At 28.6% G+C, this 12,728-nt stretch overlaps 2 protein-coding genes across 2 annotated transcripts in view; both read right to left on the reverse strand.

Annotated features, from left to right (window-relative positions):
- The window catches only part of LOC107441147 (lipopolysaccharide-induced tumor necrosis factor-alpha factor homolog), a 324,710-nt gene that overhangs the window by 91,713 nt on the left and 220,269 nt on the right, over positions 1 to 12,728 (reverse strand). The gene's annotated exons all lie outside the window — the stretch shown is intronic.
- Positions 6,408 to 12,728, reverse strand: part of LOC107441145 (lipopolysaccharide-induced tumor necrosis factor-alpha factor homolog) — a 64,599-nt gene continuing 58,278 nt past the window's right edge. The window contains exons 6-7 of the mRNA XM_071180201.1: positions 8,214 to 8,376; positions 6,408 to 6,670 (exon numbers count right to left, since the gene is read on the reverse strand). Of these exons, the coding sequence (XP_071036302.1) occupies positions 8,232 to 8,376 (145 nt within the window). The 3' untranslated portion in view covers positions 6,408 to 6,670; positions 8,214 to 8,231. The remainder of the gene's footprint in view (positions 6,671 to 8,213; positions 8,377 to 12,728) is intronic.

A 12,728-nucleotide genomic window follows, 5' to 3' on the forward strand; every position in this document is an offset into this window, starting at 1 on the left:
TATCAATTTTTTTTAATATCATTTCTTTTTTAAAAAAAAGTATTCACAGAGATTGTCTCTTAGCATGCCTTTAATTTATTAACTACAAATTTTTATTTAGATAATGAGTAAAAACTATTTTTTGAAATATACACATAAAATAGAGTAAGAGGGTAACTTAAAAATTGTTGAGGATCAAATTCAATTATTGCATGATATTACAAAATTTTAAGAAATTTTTTTCGGTGTTGTAGGAGCGCTCTTTCAAAACTCAAACTGCCCTTTTCTGTGAGGAAGTAACCCTTTTTTATTACCAGGGAGAACTCTGCATCAAGGATACCTTCCTTTATAACTTATGAAAGATATTTTCCTTCACGTGATACCATTAAGAAATATACTCTACATCAGAGGTTTTTAAAAGGTATTCCGCGAAAGCCTAAGGGTTCCGTGGAAGGGTCACATAGGTTCCGAGAGTTACGGGATTTTAAAACTGTTACGATTTTCGAAACCTGTCATTAAATTTATATCTAACTAATTATAACTTATTTATTTAATTGTTCCATTACTTTTATAAAATTATTTAAGCAAAATACTTGGGAAAAAAGAAAAGTTAAATGAAAAAATTATATTTTCTAGTAACAATATATTTGATGAATGAAATTGTATCAGTACCTAGCATCAGATAAAAATTAGAGCAATGAAGAAGTTTTGCTGATAACCATTTTCAACATTTATTTTCGAAATTTTTTTTTTCAAAGAAAGTCATATTTTAGTTGACTATTTTTCAGTTTTCTTCATACGTTAAAATCAAATTATAAATTAGACTATATCCTCTTCACCTTTCTGATACAAAACTCAACTTGAATACTAGTATTGATAGAACGATGCTATGAAAAAAAATTCATATTTCGCACATTCGTTAAATATTTTTAAAATAATTAATAGTCTATCTTTGGTTAATATATTAACAATTGCTTATGAAATATAATGTCTCGGGTTTGATCCTTTAAGGATAATCCTCCAGGGCTCCATTGCCCCCAGAAAATTGGAGGCTGCTGCTCCACATAAACTTACCTTATACTGTAAGAAACATTCTATACACACATGATATTATAGTAAACTACTTTAGCCACAGGTGCAGCCCAAACGCCTTGCTCTAGAATGTTCATACTAGTGCACACATATAACCTTAAATGTAAGAAAAAATAACGTATGCCTGTAACTTTAAATATTAAAAAAACGTAAGCGTATTATACGTATAATTTTTATATATAAATGGAAACCTACTTATTTATATTGGCGTGAAATGAATTGATAAAAGAAGTAAGATTTTGTATTTAGTTTTCACTTAAAAGCATACGTAAAATAAATTAAAGTGGTGTATCAGTATTATCCAATTTATTGTTAATAGAAATGGGCAAATAAACATGTAAATAATACGGAATAAGCGGGAACAGCATTTAACATCACCATGAAATTCAGACGTTAATAGAACTCAACTCAAACGAACATATTAAAGCATGAAGAGCATATGTATTAAAGCTTATTCATTAAATAGAGTATATTACAAATATTTTTGTCATTTAAATTAGGATTTATTTCTACAACTGTATATCTGAAGAAGAAAAAAATAGTTGTCGAAAAAATTTTGTGAAACTAATGTTTTGCCTAGATGTGATTATATTATATTTTTTCTATCATTGTATGTATGAAAAAAGTGCCTACAATGTAAAAAAATTCCGGTAAAAAGTACCGGCACTCAGCAGCGCTCAGTGCCGGTACTAGCTCAGCATGTTTGTACCGGCACTCAGCGTGGTCTGGGTAGCAATGTAACAGCCATATACTTCAGACGATAGTAGAGAGTATTTAAATTGCGGATGTTACTTATAAAAAGAAATGACGGAATCATTAATTTGATGATTTATTAAGACCAAAAGATATAATAAACAATTTAGTTTCGCTTCAACTTATACAATGTTATTTTTATAAGACTTTTACAAGGATATGCTTTATGGCATGCTGTACTGAAGCTGTATTGAAGTAAAATAATGCTGTATTGAAGCAAAATAAACTGCCACCAGACCTTATTAAAATTTGATGCAATGGTTCGAAGCAATAATAACGTGAAAGTTTTAATTTATTTTGCATTTATTTAGAATATTTGCGTGTTAAGTCTTTCTAAAACATTGAACCCTTTATGGATGTAGTTGTAAAAGACTGCAAGCGGTCCAAAAGTGGAACTTAATTTATATTTTCAAGAAAATTAGAAAAAAAACTCAGTAATTTATTTTACAATTAAATATTGCTATACTCCACTACTGAATTTGTTTGTCGATGTCAGCACAAGCGTGGCCCTTTTGATTTCCTGAATTTATTGCTGTGTTCCATGGCTATAAAAGTTCGAAGACCCCTACTATAAGCCGAATAAATCTATACAAAAATGTGGTTTACAGAAACAGTTTAAAAATGTAGTTAGCACTGAAAATACTTAATGTGCAAAAATCCCTAATCAAAACTCGGGAGACAAAAAAAAATTGCATATTTTTGTGACGCATTAGGGAAAATGCTCCTAACTTTTTTTTAAAAATGACTATTAGCATAATTAATATGATGTTCATTTTTATTATATCTAATATACACGCGCAAAAAAATGAAACATAATTTTAGATTTAATGACCAGAATTTCACGAACTAGGACTCAATCTTAATAGTTCAAACCGGTGACTTCAAATATACTAATTAGTTAATGCAGGCGATGTTTTAAGTTTCGAAATCAGACCCGAAAAAGTTCTTTCTCTGGAAAACATACCGTTTTAACGACGAATTCACTTCTTTAACCTTCAAAGATAGGGGGTAACCGTAATCTGGAAAATATGATCCCAATAGTTTGGTCAGGAGAGCGGTCCAATGTTAGGAACACTCAATGTTTTTTGCACACATTTATAAAATTCGTTTTCCAAAAATAGGTTCGAACGCAAAGAAAAAATTATTGATTTTTTTTTTAAAAAATTTCATTACAGACGAAAAAGTTAAAATTAAAGGAATGAAAATTTTTATATTATCTTTAAGAATATTATTTTATTCGTATCATTCCTGAAAAATAAAATTTTTAGTGTCTTACGTTTTTTAAAATTCGATTTCTCCGGTACTATTCGACCAATGTCGTTAAAATTTTGTATTTTCCCATAAAAAATTATATTTTTAAAGTGATGTAAAAATTTGTATACCTACCTTGCAATTCAATTTCTTTTCGACTAATATAAAATAAAATAGTAAGAAAAAGAAAAATTAAATAATTATTAAAGATTATTTTTCGTGTGGATATATGAATTTTATAAATGTGTGTAAAAATCTTCCAATTTGCTTAAAAAGTTTTCGAAATATGTTGATATGCGTAAAAAGTAAAATTAACATTGAGAGGTCTAAACTTTGGACATCTTTTTTAACCAAACTCTTGGGACCATATTTCCTAGATTGCGGTTACTCCCCATATTTTGAGGATCAGAAATTTAAATCCGGTCCAAACAAAAGTATATTTATTCAGAAAAAATACGTGTTTTGATCGAATTTCGTAAATTAAAATATCGTTCGCACTAACTAATTGGCGTTTTTGAGGCGATGCTTTTGAACCAATAGGATTGAGTTCAAATACGTGAAGATCCGATCATTAGATCAGATGTTATTCAAGCTTTTGTGTTTATCTTTTTACGCACTGTTCACCGGGGTAAATCACTCTTTCAGGTGAAGTATAATAGAGCGTGCACATCACGATAAATTTTGTCATTATAATAAAACCATGTGACTGTGGGACGAATCGAGAGAGTATTTCCGATTTCCGTTTCTTCTTTTTATTTCAATGGAAGACAAATGAAGCTGGAAATTTAAATTGAAAGTGTTAAAATAGTATGTTTATTATGTTACATTTAATTGAGCAAAAAATTTGTTAAAATTTTTGTAAAAATGTAAACAATTATTCATAAATTATTAATTTAAAGATAAGAGTTCTAAAATAATTTTTAACTTGCTTTACTGTTCCGCTAATCTTAACGTTCCTGAAGCTTCGTATTTTCCTCCATTCCCTACATAAGTACAAAACATGAATCTATCAGATATGAGAACTCATCTCAACTGTCATACGACTGTATCTTCGCCAAAGTCGCCGAATGAGAGGGAACACTCAACTGTAGGAACTCGGATGTTTAGGACAAAAAGAGATGGGGAAATATAGCATAGGGCTTGCTCTATTTGTATTACAGCTCCATGAAATGACTAAGGATCTGTCAAATTTGCAAAACACAATAGCATCACTATGTAATCTCAAAAAAAAAAATTCAACTCACTTTCAAAATGAAAAAAAAGTATCCTAATGTTGGATCATATTAAATACGTAAGCTTGAATTCTGATATTATTGGACCTTGATTATTTACAGACAATTTATTGTGAGAAAAGAATATATAGAAACGTAACAAAGTATTTACCCGTATTTGTCCAAAATAATGAAAAGATTCGAAACTTTAACAAAGGTAGAGTTTTAACCTCCATTCATGCTTGCGATACAGCCAATAAATGGTAAAAAATCCTTCGCCAAACCATCACATGTGCGTTTGGTTGTTTCTACGTTCTGTTTTATATACAAATTGTTACAAATTAATAAACTATGGCATATTGGGAACCTTTCCTCAATGTTTTTATAAGCGTAAACAAGCTGTAATCCTTTTTTTTTTGTGTATAATAGAAATATGGATAAGTTATCCGTTTTGATTCTGTAAAAAGTTATCAAAATAAAACAAATGGATCAGAAAAAATTTGTTTTTCAGCCAAATTGCTTATTGCATCAATAAACAGTAATATAAACGTAAAAATATTTTCTTTTTGAACACAATAACAACGTGTTAATATGCGCAAGCAAGCTGTGACCCTTATTTTTTTTATAAATAACAGAAAAATAAATAGGTAATAAATAGGATGACCATACACCATACTAGAGGCAGCACACACTGTACAAGCCTCACTTTTTTTGTCATCTTTTATCCTTAAGTTCAGACTACATTGGATTTATTGGCAATAGTTCTTGCCAGTGAATGGCACTTTCATTTCTGTTTGGAATACTTTATTATTCTGGAATAAGCTATATCCATACCAAATTTCATTTACTTATATGCAGTATTTTTTGAGATATTTGGGAAAATGTCTTCCATATCTTAATTTGGTCCACCAGTGTAGTTTACACGAATGAAAATATGTGAAGAAGTAGTTAAATGTTTGCTATGGTGATAATTGTGATAACAGATGTGATGCATTAAATTTGCAATAGGTTATTAAACAATTCAGATTTAAATTATTACACTTGCTATAGGTTATTAAACAATTCAATTCAAATTCATAATCTTCATTTTTCATATAATTATAAATACTTGCGTGGATAATTTTTATAAAATCAAAAATCTCTTTTTTTTTCTTTTAAGCTAATGATCTAAAAATTTTTAAATAATCGAAGTTGGAGAGAAGCTAATATTTTTGACTGACGCTTGCGAAAGTTTCTGTGACTCATCAACCCTATGTACATTTAAGATAATGAACTTTAAAATTCTTAACAACAGAATTATACTGTTCAAACGTAAAAAAATATATATATTTATTATATATTATAAAGAATGCATGTACAGGGTACATTGGCAAAATTTACGAGGTGGTAGAAACCATCGTTACAAACAATTTTCGCTGTACAGTACGGCAAGATGGCGCTGTAATGAAAAGCATAAAGAGCTTGTTTTCTTACACATCGTATTTTCTACCATTTCTTTCAGAAAGCATGGCAACGTAGGAAAAGATGAATGTGCACTTTATGCGTGGTCTTGTAAATGCTCTGGAAGCCGAAACACTGCACAGGTGATGATATGTTAGAATTCATGGGAGGGTTACTAAAGGATTCGCTGTTGGGCCACTTTCATTATTTTGGAGTTAATGACAGCAGTAGCTTTCTGTTTACTATTTAATACACTGAAGTTTGAAAATCACCATCATGGCCTTGAGTTAATTCACGTTAAAATGCATTTCATCTACAAGAAATTACAAATTTTGTACTTTTCTTCTAATTTTTCAATGAAAATAAATTCTGGATATCAATAAGACAGTAAGAGTTTTCATTGCTACTGATAGTATTTATAATTGTGTTTATTCAGCGCTATTTAGCCACGTTAATAGTCCTTGTGTACTTAGTAATAAAAAAAATTACGAACCTAGTATATATCGATTACTTCAATGAGGCAGTCATGTTTGCTATGAACGAGATGGTAGAACCATTATAAAGACTAACATTTTGCGATCGACTAAAATTTTTCTATATATTAGTAGCTAGCTCCAATAGTAAAATTTAACATAAAAACAAAAAGCTCTTGAGCAAACTTTCATTTCATCACACGCTGGCTCCAAAAAATTGTTTATCGCTCCAAGAAAGTTTACATTATTGTCAGACTCCTGATTATATAAAAACCGATAGACACTTTAACAAACAATACGTTGTAATACTAATATTATCAAAATAGTATTATCAATAATATATTGAATATGTACAAATCTCTCAAAACTAGATTATTTGCATTAGAAAATTTCTTAATATACTTTAGAAAGATCTGTAATAAACATATTTAAATATTTCCAAGCCAGGCAGAGAACTTTAGTATTGTATACCTGAAAGAAATAAAAAGCACGTGAAATTTCTGGAAATTATGAGTACTATAATATATAGAAAAGCTTTTTTAACTACGGTTATCAAAAAACCGGGGATTTGAAACATCAATAAAAGCAAAATGCCAAGACATAGAAGTGAATAGTTTAATGAGTTCTTCTTAGGAAATGAGACTAATTATACTTTCCAAGTTTTTAAATTAATCAGAACAAAAGATTACACTGCTAACCAGGGACCGTAGAACCCGGTAGGGACAGAGAGGGCTTTAGACCCCCTTGAATTTCTTAAATGAAGGGACGCAGCCATTTCTAAAATTACAATTCTTCACTCAATATTTGTGCTATTAAATTTACAATTAAAAAAAAAATTATTTCTTTCTGCATTCTAAAAAAATGTCTATTTCAAACGAGCCTTATTATTTCCTTGGTTACTCATCCCCTTGTAGATGATATATATGTCCCTATTGAACCGATGGGAAAATTATTAGTTACAAATGTCACAGACAACAGATTTAAAAAAAGCAAACTGGACAACAACAATGAAACAGAATGAAAAAACCATTTTTTTAATTAACTTTTTAAAAAACAATATATATATATATATATATATATTACGATATATATATAACGATTTTTAAGATACAAAAATAGGAAAAAAAAGTAAGATAAAATGTTAAGCTGCGACAGCGCTCAGCTGCTAATGTCACTGTCACTCCTAGAAGATTATGTGAAGAAAATATTTTAAGGTTAAATACGAAAAGTAATTACCTCATATAAGAAGGAAGAAATTAACATGAAATAACAAGATAAATGACAAACTAAGAAACCACCTTGTGAGAGCTCCAAAGCCGCTTACAAAAAGTAAAAATATTAAAAAGAAATTAAAGAGGGAGCACAGACATGCATGGCAGCATAGTCAGAGGGGTGTTACCATGCACCCAGTGCGCAACTTTATGCGTGTAGTAATTTCATGCACTTCCACTTCGACTTTTGAGATTACGGTACATAGTCTTTGTCCGACATGACTTTTGTTTTTTTTTCTCCTTTGAGCAGTAAAGGATATGATTGTCTGCGTTAATTACCGTGTAACTGCTCCCGCACTGGAGCTGCATGGTAATACCCCCCTGTCACTGCTGCTATGTATGTCAGTGCTTCCACTTTCCACTATGCTTTCACAATGTCAGTGCTTCCACTTTGTCAGTGCTTCAATTTCATTTTAATATTTTTCCTTTCTGTTTGCTCCTTTAGTGCTTTCACATGGTGGTTTCTTAGTTTCACATCTAGCTTTTCATTTCATGTTAATGACTTCGTTCGTGTATGAGGTAATTGCTTTTTGTGTTTCATCTTAAAATATTTTCTTCTACTATATATATGCACATATAGACACGTTTTTCAGATGAAATTAAGAAAAGAGTTAAGTAAGAATTGAGGGTGATTTAAGAATCAAGTATTCTAATTTTGCCCATTTCAACAAAAAGTGGGGGGAGAGAATTCCTGGTGGGTTGTGAAGTTTTATTGTGAAAGTGATTGCCTTTAAATCTATTACCTTTAGAATATTTAAAATTTAATAATAGCCATGAATATCTTCTCTGTTTCTTCTTAATGTCTCCGACTTCTGATAAACTCCAAGTAATGTGCTACAAGATGGGCAATAATGATGTATATCTTTCAAAGAGTCAATGTAAAGTGGTACCCAAGCGAAACAGAAACTAAAAAAAAAAAGAATACAATAATGTTTGATGCATATATATATATATATATATATATATATATATATATATATATAATAAATAAATAAATACAAGAAAACACTAAGAAAGTTAAGAAAAACAATAAGTATCATTTATTGCGCTTAAGCTGCAAGTAAACAGCACTCATTAGATAAGTTCAAAATGAAGAATAAAACAAAGAAAAATTATAGACATATGAAAAAAAGGGGGTGGGAAATAATAAGTAAAAAAAAATAAACAACATTTTAAAAAAAAAAAAAAAAAATGAAATGTTAATTAAAAAACCGGAAAAAAAGCCGGAAAAAAAAGATATAATCTTTTCTTCAGCCCACACGATTATATCCGCAAAACAGAGTGCTTTCTGATATTGTATCAATAAAGCCAAAGCAAAATATATTAATACAATAGTGTGAGGAGCACTCAAAAAAATTTTTTATAAAATAACTACATAAAAATAGATCATAAAAAGTAAAAATAACATGTAAAAACAGATAATAAAATAAAATAAAAAGAAAAAACATTAAAAAGGGGGGACTATAAAGCGAGTAGCAAAATCATAACAACTTACATGGACAGATATTTTTCAAGAATGATTTAAAAATGTTTTCGCAGAAAGATTGCCAGATTATAAAATATGAAAACAAAAGATGAAAGCAAAATCACAAATTGAGTGTAACAAGAGGGTTTTAAAGTGTCGTTCTTACTGCACTGCTGCACTGCTTAAGCGCAATAAATGATACTTATTGTTTTTCTTAACTTTCTTAGTGTTTTCTTGTATATATATATAACATATATATATATATATACAATATGTAATGTTATGTCTTTAAAGGCTAGATAATTGAAGAGACTTAAGCGACTTAGGTTAAAAAGGCATTTTATTACTTTAGATGGAGTATTGCAAACATTATGCGTGTGATATTTACATCAGGTTTCCCCTTTGCAGGGATTGTTTGGATTTGGCCCAGCTGTATCTAGCCATTGAAAATATGGAAAAGACACGCAATTTTGCCTGTCCTGAGCTTTTAAAGTGAGATTCTGAAGGGGAGTGGCTGCAAAAATCTTCTTATCTCAATGAAACGTCATTCAATTAATAAAATTTAGAGATTTTGATTCGCTAAAAGGAAAGCGACGTTCTGGTTCTGGGAAGTTTTGGGGACTATTTTCATCGACGAATTATTGCCCACTAACTTCGGAAAATATTCTTTTATCTGGGCTTATCTGGTTCATCTTGACTTCTTATGGCTCTTTGTGAGAGACCGACTTCTACATCTTAAACTTGATAAGAAACATATGTTTTAAGCTTACCAGTTAATATAGAAAGACTCGCAGACGAAATTCTAAATTACACACACACACACACACACACATATATATATATATATAGCACAAAAAAACAAAGAGAAAAAAGAAGAAAATTAATAAGTTTTATTAATTAATTTTACTGGCTATATTAATACAATATTAGAAAGCACTCCGTTTTGCGGATATAATCGTGTGGGCTGATGAAGAGATTATATCTTTTCTTTGTTTTGTTTTCCGGATTTTTAATTTCTTTTTTTTTCTTTCTAAGATAGCAAAAATTATATTTTTTTAAATACTTTTGAAAAATTATTTTTAATTATTTTCTTCTCTTGTCATTATTTTTCATTTTTTTTTCATTGCTTTGTTTTCCAGCTTTTTTATATATTTTTAAATATTTTTTTTCCAAATATTTTCAAAGATATCTTATTTTAATTTTTCTTGTTCTCTTTTCATTATATTATTTTCCATGTTTTCTCTATAGATTTAACTTATTTTATGAGTTTTATATACTTGCAGGTGCAGTAAATTATTATTACTATTATTTTTTTTAATTTTCATTGTTTTCTTACTCTTTTTCATTTTATCCTCTTTCTTAAGGATCTTATCCCTTAAGGATTAAAACATTTTTTCAGAAAAAAGGACATTGGCAGAAAACATTTCAACTTATTTGAGTTTTATATAAAACAAAATACTGCCCTAAAACAATAAAGTAACAATCAAAATCAACCAGAATTTATTAACAGAAAATTTATATAAATAAATTATCAAAACTATTTATATAATAAAATAAAAATAAAACAATTTATAACAAAACAAATAATAAATTAAGGAAAATTTAGAACTACATATAATGAAACAAATAATAAATTAAGTAAAAAATAAAACAATTTATAATAATTAAAGTAGTTATGACATTCTTAACAGCAAAAGTGTATATTTTTTCTTCGTAGAAAAATATATTTTCGCTAGTAAATATATTTCAAGTATTTCAATATTTAATTTTATAAAAATAGATATTAAAGTTATGAAACGAAAGTTAAATTTTATTATAAACTATCTGAAACAAAAAGCTAATAATCAAAATAGAAAAAATGCAATAAAAAAAACAATGATAAAATCAAAAATTTAAAAAACAATAATATTATAAACAAAGCCATCTAGAATTAACGAACAAGAACTGTAATAATTAAAAGATAGTAAAATATTCTCAAAAGCAAAAATTTGCTTTTTTTCAATCATAAAAAAATGATATATTTTTGCTAGTAAATGTATAACAATAATAATAGTAATAAAATCACAAAGTAATAACGTTGCGATGAAAGTCAACTAGAATTAAATAACAAATAATATATTTAAAAGAGAGTAAAACGTTCTCAACAAAAAAAAAGTTTTTTTCTCATCATAGAAAATGTTTTTTTCTCTTTACTAGTTAATAGAGACCAAAATTTTTACAAATTTATTTAAGAAAATACATATTAGGTTATTCAACGAAAGTCGAATATTTTCATTTATTTTTTGCTTTTGTAATGACTTTGCGTTGTTAGATTAAGCAAAGCAGGTTTTTAATAATTCATATTATCAAAATAGAGATAAATGCATTCAGTATCTTTTGGCATTGCTACTGGTATCTCGTGATAGCAAAAATTATTACAATAAATTATATTCGGCATTTATTCTTTATTAAATCTACAAAAATTTGGTGTAATTTTAATTGGTACCAAATATACTAATTTAATACTTTGTGCTTATATTATTACTTAGGTATAGTATTATCATTAGCATTTATTGAAACAAAACTAATTACCATAATACCTTTAGTGTCCATTACCAAAATTAATTAAGTTTCTTACAAATGAATTAGTACTATTTCTCCACTAGTTATGCTTTTCAGTTCATAACTGCTTTTAAATTTTTAATGACCGTTGATTTAAAATTATTTAGTTTTATAGAAGCAAGTTTTAAGCATAACTATTAACATAAAATGCATAACTTTAAACAATATAAATTTGCAGTCTCAAATAGTTTTAGAACTACTAATTTGGTGATTTAGTCTGTCTGCTCTTGTTTTTATTAAACTGAGTTATAAGCTGACGAACATAAATCATGTTATCCTTAAAATATTTGAAAAAAAAAATTAGAATTGCTTACCTGCAAGGGACGTCATGCGTGGGTAAATAGTGACATTTTTTTTATGCCACGATTTAGCAGCCAATCAAATTCGACATACACGCGTGACGTCGTTTGCTGGCATCCAATTGAACTTGATCTGAAAATTGATTCTGCGTGATAATAAACTAAGCTTAATAGCAACGCTAACACGTTACGCATAAGAATGTAAAAAACAATGCCTTCTTCTCCTCGTGTAAGTATCCATCTGTATACTTGCAAGCGACTTTACGCGAGTCTAAATCGTGGCATTTGTGTATGTTACGATTCTGCAGTCGATCAGGTTCGAGAAGCTCGCATGACATCGCTTGCGGGCATCCAATTATATCGGATCCTAGAATCAATTTACCGTGATAATAAACCAAACATTGATGGCTGTATGGACATTTTTATAATCACATAGTTTGGTAAGACCCTGTGAATTAAGCGGTATTCTTCTTCTAAAGTTGCAAATACCCGATTGTCTACAGTTTAATTTATATGAATAGCTTTTGCCAAACCAATGAGAAAATTTGATTTTTCAAACGTCACTCCCAAATTATGTAATTGGAAATTCTTTTATCGATTTTTAACTAACCCATTAAACTACCTAACGTTAAAACTACCTCTTGTAGCAACTATCCAAATTTCTAGATGGCACAAGCTGTTCAGGAGTTATAAAAGAGGCACACAAGGATAAAAAATTTTATTTTATAATTATAAATGTTTTAGCAATTATTTTTTTTGAATGAAATACAATGTTTATCGTTATTAGCTTAAAAGCAATATATTTTTCGGCACACTAAATGTTTTTTTTCTTGAAAAAAATGACTTGAAACTCGTTTGGGAATCGATTAAAAAAAATTAAGTGAAACAGCTTG

This window comes from Parasteatoda tepidariorum, chromosome 4, assembly GCF_043381705.1.
Source record: "Parasteatoda tepidariorum isolate YZ-2023 chromosome 4, CAS_Ptep_4.0, whole genome shotgun sequence".
Lineage (NCBI taxonomy): Eukaryota > Metazoa > Arthropoda > Arachnida > Araneae > Theridiidae > Parasteatoda > Parasteatoda tepidariorum.